This window comes from Typopeltis vanoorti, chromosome 3 (assembly GCF_054136105.1).
Source record: "Typopeltis vanoorti isolate ZY-2024b chromosome 3, IOZ_Tvanoo_1.0, whole genome shotgun sequence".
NCBI classification, from domain to species: domain Eukaryota; kingdom Metazoa; phylum Arthropoda; class Arachnida; order Uropygi; family Thelyphonidae; genus Typopeltis; species Typopeltis vanoorti.
The window spans coordinates 46,015,377-46,033,557 of record NC_143551.1 but is presented as its reverse complement, the minus strand read 5'-3'; the positions used below and the strand labels follow the sequence as shown (position 1 = coordinate 46,033,557).

General features: G+C 36.4%; 1 protein-coding gene across 1 annotated transcript in view; it reads left to right on the top strand.

Annotated features, from left to right (window-relative positions):
• The window catches only part of LOC150108095 (phosphoribosyl pyrophosphate synthase-associated protein 2-like), a 110,379-nt gene extending 92,860 nt beyond the window's left edge, over positions 1-17,519 (top strand). The window contains exon 10 of the mRNA XM_090416237.1: positions 17,361-17,519. Within this exon, the coding sequence (XP_090272363.1) occupies positions 17,361-17,519 (159 nt within the window). The remainder of the gene's footprint in view (positions 1-17,360) is intronic.
• The last annotated feature ends 662 nt before the right edge of the window (positions 17,520-18,181 follow it).

The window sequence follows — 18,181 nt, the reverse complement described above, 5'->3', positions numbered from 1 at the left end:
TCAACATAATCTCCCTTAAGACAAATACATTTATTCCAGCGATGCTCCAGTGCCATTATCCCGTCCCTGTAGTAGTTCTCAGTAAGATCTGCAAAATACCCCTCTACAGCTGCAATCACATCTTGATTCAAAGAAAAATGCCGACCAGCAAAGAAGAGTTTTAGTTTTGAGAAGAGATAGAAGTGAGAGGGAGCCAAATCTGAGAAATAGGGTGGATGTTCCAACGATTCATAGTGCAGATCCCTTAATTTTCCCATTGTCAAAACACCTTTGCAGGCAGGTGCATTTTACTGATGAAAGATGATTTTTTTTTTCCCTTCTGCAAACCAGGTATTTTCTCACGAATTTTTTCATCTAGTCTGGTTAAAAGATTGGAATAATATTCCCCGGTTATTGTATTACCCTTTACAAGATAATTAATAAACAAAATACCTTTAGCATCCCAAAACACAGATGACTTTTCCTGCTGATAGAACTGCCTTTGTCTTCTTTGGTGCTGAACAACCGGCTTCTCTCCACAGTTTTGACTGCTGTTTGGATTCTGGTGTGTAATGGTGAATCCAAATCTCATTCATAGTAATAAATCGATACATAAAATCAGTTTTATTCTTGTTAAAATGCTCCAAGAACTGTTCAGAGATTTTCATGCGAGTGCATTTTTGATCTGCTGTGAGCAAGCCCGTCACCCATCTTGTGCAAAGCTTTTTCATTTGTAATTCTTCATGCAAAATATATCCTGCGCATTCTTTAGTCTCAGAAATTTCACACACTTTGACCCGCCAGTCATCAAATATCATATTGTGCACTTGATCAATGATTTCTGGTGGTGTTACACTTTTTGGATGTCCTTCACATGGAACATCTTCAAGACTGGTACAGCCATGTTGAAACTTGGCAGCATTTCTTAATTGTCGAATACGAAGGAGAAGAGTGTCTATAAACTTTTATGAATTTCTTTTGGCATTAAACCTTTTATAAAGAATTTTATAACTGCACAATACTCAATTTTATTCATTTCAAAGGATACAGACAACACTTTTGCTTCAGACAGCTGTGTAAAACAAACTACTTGATAGAATGACTTGCAATTTCACATGGATGCTTATGATAGATATAAATATATATGTGTGTGTGTGTGTGTGTGTGTGTGTGTGTGTGTGTTAAAGATTCCAAGCTATTTTTAAACCTGGTTTTACTCCATTTCCCAAGTAAGCAAACAGACAAACAAGTCAAGTTAGCTCCTGCAAGTATTGCAAGTCTAGCTGACCCTGCACATAGTGCAAGACCAAGGCAACTCATGGTAAAAGTAGAATAAGCTCTGATCACTAATCTTAATATTTAATATTAAGTCTTGCACTACGTGCAGGGTCAGCTAGACTTGCAACACTTGCAGGTGCAAACTCGACTTGTTTGTCTGTTTGCTTACTGGGAAATTGAGTAAAACCAGGTTTAAAAATAGCTTGGTATCTTTAACATTTATTATACCCAAGGTAAAATACTTTCTACATGTGTGTGTGTGTGTGTGTGTGTGTGTGTGTGTGTGTGTGTGTGTAATATAAGGTGATCAAAATTAAAGTATCCTGTTTAAGGCCTTTTGGAGCATTACCCAGTGATCTCACTGTGGAGATGCAGAATACATTCTGCGTCATGCAGAAGCGATAATTGAGGGGGGGGGAAGGTCATTCCAAAATTCGCCACAGGGGGGAAGGTTGTTCCAAAATTTGCCATGGGGGGGGGAGTGTGCCTCCTTATACACACAGTAATTTTTCTGTGTGTATAAGGAGGAGGAAAGTGACAAGTATAAATGTTATTTTTATTCACTTTCATTATGCATTCATGAGCTGTACTTTAATGTGCTGCCCTTTCCGGTATGCCACAAACTGCATCCTTTGCACAGTATGTTCAACTGCAGAGTGCAGCTGGCCATATGTTACACACATGGCCAGTCCTTCAGTACTGGCAAGTTATCAGGATGATCTAATAAACCCTATCTTTGAAAAATCCCCAAAGCCAGAAGTCTTTGGGGGGAGAGGGGGGGGATCAGATTAGATGAGCGAGGTGACCATACATTGAGAAGCACATGGCTGTTGATCACTCTAACTTCCTTGAAATGTTTTCAAAGAACATCCTGTATGGATGGGGCCCCCCATCCTTCATGAAAATGACTGAAACCATACACAGGTGCAGCTGTTGCTGTATCACAACAAAGTTGTTTATCATATTGTGATACCTCTCGGCAGTAACTGAGCAGGTCACAGGACCCGAATGGTGAATGTCCTCAAAGAAGAATGGTCCAATGACAAACAGAACTGTAAACCTACACCAGACAGTAGTACCTTTGGGAATTTGCAAAGAATGCAAAGGAATTTGTTGGATTGTATGCAGGTTTTGCATAGTCCATAACCTGGCAATTGTGGATATTCACAGCTTCATTCAGCTGACAGTGAACCTCGTCTTCCCACAAAATCATCCATGGCCACACAGCATCCAACTCCACTCAAGGCAAGGAATGTTAAAGCAAATGTCAGTAGACTTGTGTTATGATATAGCACGTGCACTTCAGGAACCATTACTGTTATTCATGGCCTGCTCCACAGTGGCAGTAGCAAAATTCATTCACTTGTTGTAAACTGATTGGTTTATGACCTCTGCCAAGTTTAAATCCCAAAGATCCCATTTCTTCAGGTGGGATCTTTGGGATTTAAACGGGATCTTTGTTGACCATATGATCATTTGTTCATGCGACAAAATTCGTAGAGTGCAACAGCATTGCAATACTCTGGATTAGAGAAAGTTGTTGTCCAACAACTTTCTCTAATCCAGAGTATTTTAATAATAAGGTGACACCTTTTGGCTACTCATATATGAAAATATGACTTCTGCAATACTTCAACCTTAGTATCACCTCTGGGTAGGGCCCTTCCCATAATGCATAGCATTATACATACCCATAAGGATATGTGCTTTGCATTATGGATACTAAAGCAAGTAATGTGAAGTCATAAGCTTCTATATATGAGTTGTCCCAGTCCTGAAAATATTTTAGGTGCAAACTTGTTTGCTTACACTGGGATAAAGGATTAAACCAAGTATATCATTTCTTGGTATCTTTAATTTAAAGTAATAGACTGATTTGGACGAAAATTGTTGTTAAAGATTGTTAATGACGATCCTCATCCATTTTCTGTCCACTGCTTGATGAAGGCTTCCCCCAAAGCCCTCCATTCATTCCTGCCATCTTTTTGTTCTTTGTGTGGCTCTTTCCATCTCTAGGATACCATTCTGATATCGTTTGTCCATTTTTGAGATTGTTACTTCTTGCAGTAAGACCTGCCCATTGCCATTTGGATCTTTAATGGCTGTTATAATGTCTTGTCCTAGTCTGAGTGTTGATCCAAGTAATGATCTTTCAGTTTTCTTCTGGGGTAATCCTCAACTTGTTGGTCATTTTTTAGTGAAAGTCCATGTTTCATTTTCACAGGTTTCAGTTACTGCAATTCTAATTTCCAAGGGCTGTACAATTAAGGGAATCAAAAGCCAAGTAGGGAAATTTCATGATGAAAGACAAACCTTTAATGTTTTTATTCTTAAAATCATGAGGTAATGTGTGTATTTGATTAATTTTAACAAGAACAGAAGTTACACTTACTTGCTAACAGAACTCTTACAACTGCCTCTGGTGACCCATTCCACACATTTACCACTCTTCAAACAAAACACCCGGTTCTATCATACTCTTGCACAACTTCTCTGGGTGACCTGTTGTTCTTCTGCATTCTCTCATGTACTGAAAAATTTTTCTGCATCTGCCATATAAAACCTTCCTTTTAGTAAGTTATGTTTTTTCTATCATACTCCATTTTTTTTTCTGCCTATCTAGCAAACATAGTAACTCACTGAACAATTGTTCTGTCCTTTTAGTGAATACTCAGCTGTCTGCCACTTCTATATTCCCAAGAAATCCGTGTGACTAGATCTTTGCCCAATAAGTAGTCCAGATGTGTTAATATAAAGAGGAATATAAAGCTTTATAAAGAGGAATAAGAACTTCCTTATTCCTACTTGTCAATGAATATCTTAAAATTTTTTTTTCATCCACTTTTGTAATATGTCCTCTAAATTTCACTTCTCTCCTCTCAAAATTCGAGGCTTCTATGTAGTATACATCGTATTGTTATGGTCTATCACTCTGAAATGACAACCATTTTTCTTATAACTATTTTAAAGGTATAACATCACAAAACAAAACACTAAATTATAAAAGGATGTTTATTAACTGGCTTTTATTTTACTGGATTTCAACCAGGTGTCATAGACGACACAAAAGGTCTTCTTTGTGATTTTTGTTGCCAATAGTTGCATGCTCAGTGCATAAAACTTGACAAATTGCATTTAAACTTCTCGTGAATTTGAATCATGTTTTCTTCTTCCCATTGTGCCTCCCTTCACTGAAACAGTTCCTGAACTTAAAAATACACATTGAAAGCTTGGAGCAGCACCTCACTGCTGTTGACAGAAAAAAAAACACCCACCAGCTCCGTAGCCTCATCAAATTGACGGTGTACAACTTGATCCAAAAAAAAAAGTTATTTTCCTCAACTTCCACACTAAAAGTGACAATACACTGAGGGATCATATCACCGAACTAATGGAAAAATTTGTTTACGATTACAGAGAAATCACCAGATGCCACTGCTTCAGACTTACAAACAAAAAAAGGCATGATATGACCTTCCATGACTGGTGAAAGTAACCGGTGACACATTGGCTAGTGCATCAAAACTGATGGTGGTTATGAACAACTTCATTTAGTTCTTTCAAATTGGGTATTTGAGCCCAGCCCGACCTTACCTTCAGCCAGCTTAAAAATGGACAATGACTTTGTCAACATCTAGAAGAAACATGACAAAGCAGCGACAGAACATGACACATCAACTACAAAAGAGGAATACTAGTGTGGAAATCTTTTACTTCTTCTTTTCAGCCATTTTCTGTCCACTGCTGGAGGAAGGTCTCCTCCAGTTCCTTCCACCTTTCTCTGTTCTTGGCAATGGTTGACCAATTTTTCTCAACAAAATTTGACAATTCTTCACTGCACCTTCTTTTAGGACATTCTCAGCCTCGTTTCCCTTCTTTTGGAATCCAGTTTGTTAGTATGGTGGTTCATCGCTCATCTTCTTGTCTGGATAATGTCCAGTCCATTTCCATTTTAGATGCCTTTGGTGAAGAATGATGTCAGTGATGTGAGTTTGGATTCTTATCCAGTTGTTTTGCTTCTTATCTTTTAATGTGATGCCTAGCATCAGCCTCTCCATTTTTCTTTGAGTTGTTGCTAGTGTATTTTTCAGTGCTTTTGTTAGAGACCGAGTTAAACCATATGTGATGACTGGAAGTATACACTGGTTAAATGTCTTCCTTTTTAAATAGAGTGGGATATCATTGTTTTGAAAAATCCTTTTCGATTTTCTGAATGCACTCCAGACAAGTTGAACACTTCTCTTTATTTCCTTTTGGAGTCCACAGTTTAGATCAATGAGATGACCTAAATATGTATATAAAGAGACTCTTTCCAAGAAATTGTTTTCTATTATGTTTTTTGGTGTTACAAAATGATTAAACATGATTTTACTTTTTTCTCTGTTTATTTTTAGACCAGGTTTTCTGCTTTCATGATATAGATCTTCTATCATTATGTTAAGGTCTTCTGGAGTGTTTGCAAAAATTATGATATCATCTGCATATCTTAGATGTGTTAACTTTCTGCTATTAATTTTTATACCAAGGTTTGTCCAGTTTATATTATTAAATATTTCTTGAAGGACTGCTGTAAAGATTTTAGATGATAGAGAGTCTCCTTGTCAGACACCTTTTTCAATTGATATTTTGTTGCTACTTGTGTGAAGTTGGATTGTAGTTGTTGCGGTGTGGTATATTTCCTGGAAGAGCTTCGTATATTCTCCAGGAACACTCTAATTCTGGAGTGTGCTTTGATTATTGCATTAGTTTTGATGGAATCAAATGCTTTTTATCATAATCATAAAGGCTAAACAGAGAGGCAATTGGTTTCCTTCTGCTTTTTCTATTATTTGTTTTACTGCATGAATATGATCAATTGTATTAAAGCCTTTATGGAATCCTACTTGTTCTGCAGGTTGATTTGAGTCTAGAAGAGGGGTTAACCTTTTTATTATTTTTGTGATAATTTTGTACAGATTAGAGAGAATATGAATTGGTCTATAGTTCTTTACTTCTTCTTTGTCTCCTTTTTTAAATAATAGTATCAGAGCAGCATTTTTCCAGTTTTCTGGTATCTTTCCTTCTTCTAGGCATAGATTTAGTAAGTTTGTGACAGTGAATTATGTTGTTTCCTTCCCTTTTAATTAATTCTATGTAAATTAGGTCTTCACCAGTACATTTTTCATTTGTTTTATTTCATCTGAGGTGAATGGGAAGGATGAATTCCATATGTGAGGAAGAGTTATTTATATTTGATTTATCTATTGAAGGATCACCAGAGTTCTTTATAAAATTCTTCTAGTGTGCTTAGGATTTGTTCTTGGTTCCTTATTGTAGTTTCATTCTTATCTTTTATTGCAGTTATTTGACTTTTACCAACTGATAAATGTTTTCTTAGTAGTTTTCATATTTTTATTGTTTTCAGTTGTTTCTTTTATTTTTGTAATGTTATAAGATCTTATTTAATTTCTCATCCTTTTCCTTATTGTTTTGCATAGTTCTGCATATTCTATTTTAGAAGTTAAGTTTTTGCCTTGTTTCATGTTTTGTCTCTTTTTTTAGTGGTGGTAAGGTTTCCTCTGAAAGTTTATGGGATTTTTTTTTTTTTTTGTTGTTGTTGTTGTTGCTTTTGAATTCGTGGCTGCTGAGATTATTACTTCTGTTAGCTTTTTGCTTATTTTATTTGTCGTCTTCAAATATGTTTATTAAGTCTAGTTTTTGATCGAGTTTTTCTTTGTAATCCTTCTTGTTTTCAATAGATTTTAAGTCAAAACTTCTTGGATTTTTGTTGTTTAGCCATTTTATTCTATCTAATTTGGGATTTATTTTAATTTTGGCTCTTACCAGTCAATGGGCCTGTTTTTACTTGATTTAGTACTGAGGTATCTTGGACTATTTCTTTGTTATTACACAGTATATAATCTATTTCATTTTTTCCCCTCCATTTGGACTTCATGTCCATTTTCTTTCGGGGGCTTTCTTAAAAAATGTATTCATAATGTAAAACTTGTTATTGATAGAGAATTCTGTATTTGCTGCTTGTACCATATATGTATGCTGGTCTTGAAATTCATGCTTGCTCTTGTGTTCAGGGAGTTGAGAAGTGTGATTGAAGTCTGATTTTTTTTTTTTTTTTTTTTTATGTTGGGCCCATATACGAGAGGTTGGCTGGTCAACCTATAGTACTTTAGTAATGTATATGGGTAGTGGGATGGGAAAGGAAGAACTTGTTAATATTCAATTTGAAAGCCTGTATATTATATTCCTTGGGAAGTACCTCAGGGGAAGACTGTTCCACAGTACAGCAGTAGCAAGGATGAAGGAGGAGGAAAAGAAACTTGTTTTGTGGGTTTCAAAGGTGTACTGTGAAGGGATGTTGGGAGGTGGCAGTACATGTTCCAATGGGTTTAGTACAGAGTGGGGGAATTGTTGATGTTGTTCCAGGTGAGCATTTTCCATGAAAATATTTGTAGAATATACAAATTGCAGAGACTAATCATCTATGTGAAAGTGGCAGGAGTGAGTCGGTGAGAGATGGATCATTTATCAGTCTAATTGCTCTCCTCTGTATTGAGTCAAGCATTTTGAGGGAACTCTTAGGAGCCCTGCTTCAAATGTGAGAACAGTATTCGATAGCTGGGCAGATTTGTATAAGGTTAATAGCTGTTTTGAAGTGAAGTAATGTCTTCAGCGAAAGAGAAAGCCTAGTTTTTTGGAAGCTGAGGATGCAATGGTTGCGATGTGTTTATGCCAGAAGAGGCCTGAAGTCATGGTAATTCCGAGAAGAGAAATTTTGTCTTGTCTGGGGATTTGAGTGTTATCAAAAATAATACTGGGGGGAAAATGGTTCTTTTTTGTGGGAAATAAGACAGAACTGGATTTTACTAGCATTGAAGTTAACGAGGTTATCTGGGCCCCATCGGAGAATGTTTTGGAGGTCTGCGTTAAGGGAAGTTGTGGTTGATGTTCTGTGGGTTGAAGTGAGTTGTGTAGGGTAAGGTTTATCAAATGAAAGGGAGGAGTGCAATGTGCTGTCGTCTGCAAAACTGTGTATTGGGTTGGAGGTCAACTGAAGTAGGTCATTGATGTATAGAAGAAAGAGGGTCGGGGAGAGAACTGAACCTTGTGGGTTCAGTATCACAATCTTATCTTATGTTACCTTAGTATCACACCTCCACATGGAGGTGTGATACTATGACTTCTTGGGTATGGCCCTCCAGACTTCACTGAAATACTGGCCCTGCCATCTATATCAGTTCCATCAGGGTTTTTAACTGTGTTGTAGGTTGCCAGCCCACCACAGAAATCCATCCCAAGCTTAATTGTGCTCAACATGCTACAAGCATGACTGATGGCTAGTCAGCCAAGATCCTAGTAGGAGAACACAGTTAATCCTCCCCATGTGGAAATCAAACACCATTAATAGCCAACCTGAAATCCAAAGTACAAGTACTGTATATGGAATGTATATGATCTACTTGATTGACAACAAACTGCACAGAGACTTTTCTAGATCCATTTTACAAATATGTAAACAAGTATGGTCTGAGCTCCAACCGCAACAGTGTCCAGTCTGCAAAATCCCGCCTGCCTTTTCTGCTTTGACAGAAATCCAAATTTCCGCCTCTCTAAGCACTACTTATTTCAACTTCTCCAAATACACACTCTCTCTCTTTCAGTTTAAGGGTGGTATATGTGCATATGTTTGCTCTGCCACACCATGCCATTCAAACTTAGAATCTTCCAGTCACAATCTACTTTGACTGAAAATATCTCTCTCCCACTCTGTCAAATTCATATGCTTCTATATTGCTCTCCCAATGCCACAAACTACTCTGAACTCTTTGACTTCTCCTTCAACCTAGTGAGATTTATCTTTCTCAGTGATTTTAACGTTGGCAATACCAACTGCACAGATCAAGCTGGTAAAGATGCTTGAGTGGTTATTAGTGATTAGAGATGGCAAGAGTGCCAAACATTCTGGACCTGTTCCTCATTGGTTATTCCTTCAAATATATTGTGAAGGTCATATCTTCCTTAGGTAACTCAGACCACAACCTTGTGCTTATCCCTTCTCCCACTGAGCAACACCCACACAGCCATTCTCTAGTGAGAGTCATCTGGTGTTATAAGAACACCAAGTGGGATGACTTCTGAAATTTCTATACTTCATTTCCATGGCTTGATTATTGCTTTCGGTCTTCCATCCCAAGCGTATGCACTGAATGCATTACTGAAGTAATTCTCTCCAGAATAGAAGCGTTTATTCTTCATTGCATGATAAATTACCATCCCATGAGTTAGCCTTGATTCTCCAAACAATGTGCCAAAGCTGTACAGATGAAGAACCAAGCATATCCCAATTGGCTGTCATCAAGAAAAAGCCTAAAACAGTTGTGCATTTTGGTTTCTTGCTGAAGCAGTTGGTCACAACATTTGCCCAACCCTGCTCCCACCATTACTGCACCGAAACAGGTCTATTGCATTGTCACCCACAGAAAAAAAACAATCTTCTGGCATCATACTTTTCCTTTAAATGCCTGTATAAGTGATTTTAGTAAATGTCACCCAACCATTCCAAACACCCAGCACTAATTGCTTCTTCTGACCTTTCACCAGGAAATTATCAGAAAAAGTCTGTCCAAATTAGATACCAAAAAGTTCCCTAGCCCTGACAGTATTCCTCGTATACTCCACTGGCATCTACCCTATAACCTGGATATTAGCCCATGTCCAACCTATTTCAAAGAAAGCTGACAGATCCTTAGTATCAAGCTGTCACCCAATCTTTTTCACCTTAGTCCTTTTCAAAGTAATGGAGAAAACCATCTGCTGTTCAACAGGGGATTTGCTCGCTTATGTCACCCACTTCTGGTTAAGTAGCAGCATAGAAAAGTTTAGTGAATCCCAAGTTGTTGCACTAGATATATCCAAGGCTTTTGACTGGGTCTGGCACAAGGCTTTTTAAGCAAGCTCACATTTTTCAGTCTGTCCCATAACTTCTGCAACCTGGTTGGCAGTTTTCTCACTGGACACACATTGGGCATGATAGTGGATGGTTCCCTGTTTTCTACCTGTGCAGCTAATGCCTCAGTTCCGTCCTCTCACCCACCATCTTCTGTACATCAAAGATCTGTGCCAGTCCAATACACAGTTTCACTGACAACAGTACCCTACATTTTTCCTTCTTACTTGACAAACCTTCTACCACAACTCACAGAGCTGCAACCTCTCCTAGTCTATTCTGATCTCTGAACCATTCTTTAATAGGGCTCAGTTAGCCTTGTCAGTTTTAATGCCTGCAACACACATATTTCCGCCTTATTTCTGAACCCCCCCCCTCCGAGGGGGGGGACCCTCTCTTAACCTTTGACAGCATCCAAATCTCTAGGCAAGACGAGATTTCTCTCCTTGGGATTACCTTAACATCAAGACTCTTGACATTAACGTATTGCAACCATTGCCTCCTCAGCATTCAAAAACTTAGGATTACTCTTTCATTCAAGGAGGCATTACTTTGTCTCTGAACAGCTATTAACCCTGTACAAATCACAAATCTACCCATCCGCTGAGTACTACTCGCTTCTGGGGGAGGTGTCTTCCCCCCCCACACACACACAAGAGCTCCTTAAAAATACTGGACATGACAAAAGAGAGCAGTCAGACTGATTAATGATTCATCTCTTAGCAACTCACTCCAGCCACTCTCCATCGGTGTTTAGTATCTAGTATATCTTCTGTAAATATTTCTGTAGTAAATGTTCATCAGAGCTGGTATCAGTAATTCTCCTCCCTTCCTCTCTCTCTACTAAATCCATCGAAACACATGCAGCTACCATCCCACATCCCTTCACAGTCTGATTCCATACTCATAGAACAAATATTTTCTTCCTCCTCCTTGATTCCTACTGATGCTATGAAACAGTCACCCCTCCCATCTGTTTCCCAAGGAATATAATGCACTACCCTTCAAATCTAATGTGAACGAGTTTCCCCCTTTCCCAAATCTCTTCCCCTGCATGGTACTAACGTACTATAGGTTTACCAACCAACTCTCTTGTATGGGGCCCAACATAAAAAAGCATCCTCAGAGCAGAACATGTTACAGTTTACACTCAACAGGGGTTAAGTGAAACATTTCAAATTGCAATGGTTAAAAGATCTGAAGATCCTAATTTGGTGCCCTCTAATGCAGTATGAAAGAAGTTAGTTTGTAGTAGCTGATCTTAAGATGATCATTTCCCAAATTTTTCGCAGATTAATGAAGCCATATTTGTTACAATTAGGAGAATGTGCCTAATCGTAAAATTTAGTCTCTCTGACATGTAACAACCTTTAAATGGCACATTTCCCACTTATTATGACAAGTCAGGGCTGGCAGACTGTGTTGGACATCCCTTCACACAAGATTAAATGAAAAAAAAATGGTGTGCTATTTAGAAGTTGTTAGAGGTCAGAGAGGCTATTTTAGTCAGCAATGGCTATGAAGCATTCTCTAAACCTTAACAAGTATGGCTGCATTAATCTGCTGAAAGATTGAGAGACAGTCATCTTAAAATCAACTCCTTCACAACTGTAATAACTTCTTTTATACAACATTAGAAGGTACCAAAATAGGGCTTAAAATTTGTCTGTTACAGTTTGAATTATTTTGCTCTGAAGCTGCAGGTTTGAAATTCGACAAAATATAAACCGCTTAACACCCCAACCAGCCATGACTTCTATGGATGTCCAGCTAAATCTGGATATGATTCTGTAACATCCGTTGAATAACATGGATAAGAAGTGCAAATTGGTCTCACTATTTCATCCACCTCGGCTGGTAGGGAGGTTAATAAACATTCGTTTATAATTTTCAATTTTTGTTTGGTGTTATAATACCATTAAAATAGTTATGATTAACTTTCAACATTTAAACCTGTCAACTAGACTGAACCATTTTCCTTATCTTTCTATGAAGAAATCTTTCAGGATTTCTTCATAATCTTTGACTTGCCCCTCCCTCAGTTTACCATCATTGGCAAACATTGGATATTCCCCCCCTCACAGGTTTGTAGCAAACCACTGGTCTCCTGCCTTCTTGTTGACTTAATTTCACCATATATAGTATTCCGTGATGTCTGACCATCAGCCCATCCTCTTCACATCACCAGCTTCATATTTACCTATATTTGCTCTGGTTTATAGAGTTTGGAATCTCAGTATACAACACCTGCAGTATATTGTTATTATTATTATTACATGACACCTCCAGGGAGTCCAAGGACTCATCACTGGAGAGCAATCTACTCTACTTTGCTAAATATCATACATCTCACCCTTTCCACTACTACTAAATTCTCCTACTATGCCATCTACTGCCCATCATCACCAACAACAGTATTTTTGTCTGTAAATTGTGTGTGTGTTCTGAAGGCTGATTTGTCTGTACACAGGATGAAAAACCCGAGTTTCTGGTAGGAAAAACCCTGCTATCCTGTCAAATACCTTTTTTGTTTTGGCTAATTTCTCTCTTATTCCATATAAATTTATTCAGTTGGTTCTTTCACTATACCAGTTTTGTTTATTCTGTTCTCTTTCTAGATATAATTTGCCATCTTCATGAAAACTGTGTCTAAGTTGCTGAAATATCTTATTATTATTACGTGACACCTCAAGGAGTCCAAAGACTCATCGAGAAAGGGCACTTACTCTACAACTCTCCATCTACTGCCCACCACCACTAGTATTTTCGCAGACAATCGCAAGCATCCATGCCCACAGCGGGATTCGAACCCAAAGCCTTTTGGCTGAAGAACAGATATGCTAACCACTTGGCCAACCAGGCCATTTTACTTGTTCTATAGTTTCTCCATTGAGAATGCAGCTGAAGTTTATTCCTGCCAATTTTCTTAGTTTTGGTCTTTTTATTGCTGATTCAGTTTAATCCTGGAAACTTGCACTGGATATGTTTAGAGTACAACATCTGCATAAAGCAAAGAGCTAAGTTTAATGTCTCCAATTCTAATATAAGGTTTAATGCCATTTTCCTTAATAATTGATCCATATAGATGATGGATACGAGTGAAGATGGTGTGCATCCTTCTCTTATGTCTGATTTTACATCAAACCACCTTCTTGTATTTCCTTCAGTTCTAACTACTGATTTACAGCTCCTCGTCTTAAGATAAGGAGTTGTAAATCAGCAGTAACCATAAGTCTTTTCCTGATCTAAGAAACTTAAGTATAGATCCATGTTATATTCCCATGATTTCTCAATTATCTGTCATAAAGGGATAATCTGATCTTGACAACCTCTAGTTGACCTGAATCCAGCTTGTTCTGCTCCCAATTTCTTTTCCACAATTTTTCTCAGCCTCTTTTCAAGCATGCTTGCATAAATCTTGAAACTTTTATTTTCTCTATTAAGTGTTCTTTCCTAGAACACTTAATAGAGAAATTCCTCTGTAATTCTCACATTCCACTTTATTCTCTTTTTATAGATGGGAACTATGAAAGCTCTATTTCAGTCATCTGGAATTTGACCTTCTGACTAGTCCCTTTGAATTATACAGTGTAACCAGTATAAACTTTTATACCTCTATACTTAAGCATTTCTGGTCGAATATCATCTCTTTCAGATGCCTTTCCACGTTTCAAGTTTTTCATGGCTTTTTTCTCAGGTGTACTCTTGTTTGCATTTCTCTTGAATTCTGCTTCTCTTCTATCATCACTGCTTGTTTTGTTTAACAGTCTTTCAAAGTAATTACCCTACATATCTAGGATATCCTTATTTTCAATTTTCATATCACTTTTAGTCATGTTTGATTCCTTTTAAAGTATACTCCTCCCATCATTTATAAACTTTTTCAACATTTTTCGCCTTTTTTGATATTTATCTTCTGTATTCTTACCAAAGTCTTCCCATGACTTTTGTCTTTTGCACATAGGTTAGTTCTCTTACATTTTTCTCTGTATTCTTTTAGGGCATCTGCCGACTTATTTGCTAATTTTCAGTATTCTTTTCCGGGAGTGCTTCTTTTACTCCAAATCCATTCAAGTGCAATTCATCATTTATATACAAATTTTTTCATTAAATCATGCTGCATAAATGTATTGGAAAAATTAGCAAAACAGTGCTAAAAGCCAAAATGACTAAAGTATAAATGACTCGTTGCAGTTAAGACCATACGAAGTTTTAATGCCTTCACTGAATGGATCAAATTAGAGACCTAACAAGTAGACTAATTTAAATGTCTGTTATAATCTATTCAATGAAGAATTGAAATCAACTAATGAAATTTTAGTGTTACACTGGATAGTTTATTCATTCGTGTGGGGTTCCTCAACCGCCCCCTTAGGACTGGTTGACCCTCCTAATGAAGGATTAAGTATGCATTTTTGACTGTAGCCTGTGTGTTCATGAGGCCTGTTTGCCTACTTGTGATAAAAAAACTCCGATAAACTGAGGGTGGGCTGCTGTCCATGCCCAAGACCGGCTAACTTGGCTATGGCTGAAAATGATCCTTAAGCTCCTCATGTCGACAGGAATCGAACCTAGGACACTCCTTCCCCAGGCATATGGTTGTGAAGTGCATAGCCACTAGGCTAACCATGCGAACACACTCGATTGTCATGCTATTTTTAATTTGCATTATATGTATTTCTGTATGTGTATGTTAACTGTATATCATATTAAGTACATACCAATAAGGAAATTACTAATGTGCTTAGGTTTAGAAGCTTTTGTTGGCAGATGACCCATAAAAAATAAAATAATAATTTTCAAAATTCTTTTATTGTAATTTGTAAGTTTTTTTTTTTTTTTAATTTTGTACATATATCTTTTGACAGATAATAATAATGTGTTTGCTTATTTTTTTTATGAAAGCTAAGAAAATAATTAATATTTATTTAACTTATTTGGTGATATTTTGCTGGTATTGTATCTAGCATCTTCTGAGCAAAAACAGAGTTTGTTGCAATACACAAACGGCAACATTTTGGTATAACAGTGGAATTAGTTTAAAAATTTTTAAATATTAAGGAACTGAAGTCCCAATTGACATCAACTATTGTTAAATAAAGAGAGAGAGAAAAAAAGTATTAATTTCATCTTAAAATGTACTGTCTCCCAGCTTTTTGGTAAATTCATACATCCAAATTTGTTGATGTTTGGAGAATGTTCTAAAGCTGTTGCTGTTTCTAAAAACAGTCTGACTTATAACTTCCGTGTAGTACTTTTTGTTTTCTTCCAGTTAATCTTGCATGAAGTGGCATTCAAGGCATGGTCTGCTCCTGATTTTCCATAACAATAGTGCTGAATGTATTTTATGTTCACCAAATCAGATGTCAACAGTTCTTCCTGTCTGTCTGTGGTAAGCCAGGTCACAAGTACAGGCACTTCATATACCCCTGAATATGATAAAGGAGAGCATTTGTCCTTAAGTGAATGGATGAGAGTTGCTAATTTGACATAGTTTAAATGTGGTGCAGAGCTGATATGTATTAAGCACTCTAAATTTCTTTTCAGATGTGCCTTAAATGTATGGAATGATAACGGTTTTGCTATAGTCTTCTGTATTAGGCAAAGGAGGAGATTTCCAGTGATCATTTAGTAATTTGTCTATTGTTTTGGGATTATATAATACCAACAAAATATTAGCAAATAAGTTAAATAAATATTCTTTTCTTATTATTCTGTGTTGTGAATTTTTTATTATTATTAATGTGACACCTCCAAGGAGTGCAAAGACTCATCGAGGGAGGACACCTACTCTACAACTCTCCATCTTCACAACTCAATCCACCAACAGCAAACCACATCATCTACGCCAACTCCATCTACGGCCCACTACCACCACTAGTATTTCCACAGACAGACACAAACAACCATATCCACAGCCTTTTGGCTGGAGAGCGGATACGCTAACCACTTGGCTAACCAGGCTGGCTTATTTAATTAATACCATTAAATAAATTTACTTGTATGCTGGTTCAGAATACAAGAATGTACAGTGAAATTGGAAGTGGCCATCACTTTGTTATAAGTAGGATAAAACTGAATAGCATGTCGAAAAGAACAATATGTTAAAAAAAAAAAAAAAAAGAAAGCTTTAAAGGGAATTAAAGTTGAGCAGCTTTTACAGGACATCTGTAGACAACTATACAAACATTGTTGAAGAAAGAATAATACAGTTCAAAAACAAGAACCAAACCGTGTAGGCTCAGAGACAAACTCTGAAGAAAACATTGAATGGTTCAACTAGGGAGGCATGTGGTGAAGTTGCCTTGCAAGGATAAAAAAATAAGAATTCCATGGTGGACCAAAAAAAAAAAAAAAACATCCCTGGAAAAGAAAGAAGAAAGTATATTAAAAGTTCGTAACAAATTAATTGGCAGGTGCCCTAAAAAAATACAGAGAAAAATGTAACAGAAGTAAGCTATGTGTGGAAGTAGTTAAACAAAAGTCATGGTAAGACTTTGGTAAGAATATAGAAGGTAAACATCAGAAAGGCTTGAAAAATATTCTGGTAGCTGTTGAAAAACTTTAGAAATGGAGGAAAGAGTGCTGACATGAAAACTGAAGATAAAGATATCCTAGATGTATGGAGTAATTACTTTGAAAGACTGTTAAATGAACAAGCAGTGACAGAACCATGGTAGAAAATTTTTCAAGAGCAATGCAAAGAGGAGTACATAGCAATATTTGAGGTAGAAAAAAAGCTGTCAAAAACTTGAAATGTGGAAAAGCATCTGGAGTAGATGATATTTGACCAGAAATGCTCAAATATGGGCCCACCTTTTCAATGTCCACCTTTCCTTATTGGGTTGAGGGGGGTAGCAGCTTCAAGAGGGACTCCCAATGGTCACGAAATGTTAGATATGACAATCTTGGAGTGCTGACAAGTAATAGACTAATGGTGGTATACATATCAAGAAATTTATGATAGTGACGATGATGATAAATTGACATGAACTGCCAACACAAGCCTTTCTACTTGTTTATGAAAAATGTTTGTTTTAATAGTTTGTTTAATATTATTTAATAGTTTAACTGTTTGTTTTTACATTTATCATTGTTGAATTATAGATATCATTAAATAATGAAGATACAAACGTTATTTGCTTTTGATGTTTTGCAGGTTGTTGTAACAAATACTGTTCCTCATGAAGTTCAAAAGATGCAGTGCCACAAAATCAAGACAGTTGATATTAGTACTCTTTTCTCTGAAGCTATACGGCGCATTCACAATAATGAATCCATGTCATATCTTTTTCGTAATGTTGCTTTAGAAGATTAATACTCAAGAAATACTTATAAATTCTGATGGTGTTAATGGTGTTATAAGATTTTGATTTAAGAGGTTAGATATCTTGAAGAGTATCAGAATTCTAAGGAATTCTAGATGCTTAGTAATATTTATTGGTAAATAATTAGTTGAAGAAAATTAGATTTATTGTGTACAGTTTTGATAAAAATAGCTTTTGGAAGTGTTTTGCTTGGAGATTTAGATTTAATAGTGTCACTAATGTACAAGAAATAAGATTATCCTCATTATTTATAGTATACATTTTATGGAATATTTATTCTGACATATTAGTAAAGAGATGATGAAAGTTTCTCCTGTACATTAAACTATTTAGCTAATGGAAGAAACATACAAGTATCAACTGTGTTGATGTTAAGTTATTAAAAATATATATTTTTAATATCTGTATAGTATTTTGATGATTGTTATAGAATAGTAAAAATATGCCAAATCAAAAAAAAAATAATAAAATAGTTTCCGTTGTGATAAACAGCTAATTTTCTTGTTAGAATTATGGATTATATATTAATAACAGTTTCTGTGGAGGTTTGTAGATTTTTTTCAAGTAATTATTTGAAGTCTAAAGTATAAGCATTTTTTCAAACTTTTTGAAAATAAAACAATAATTTTAGAATTATTCAAAAGTGGTCATA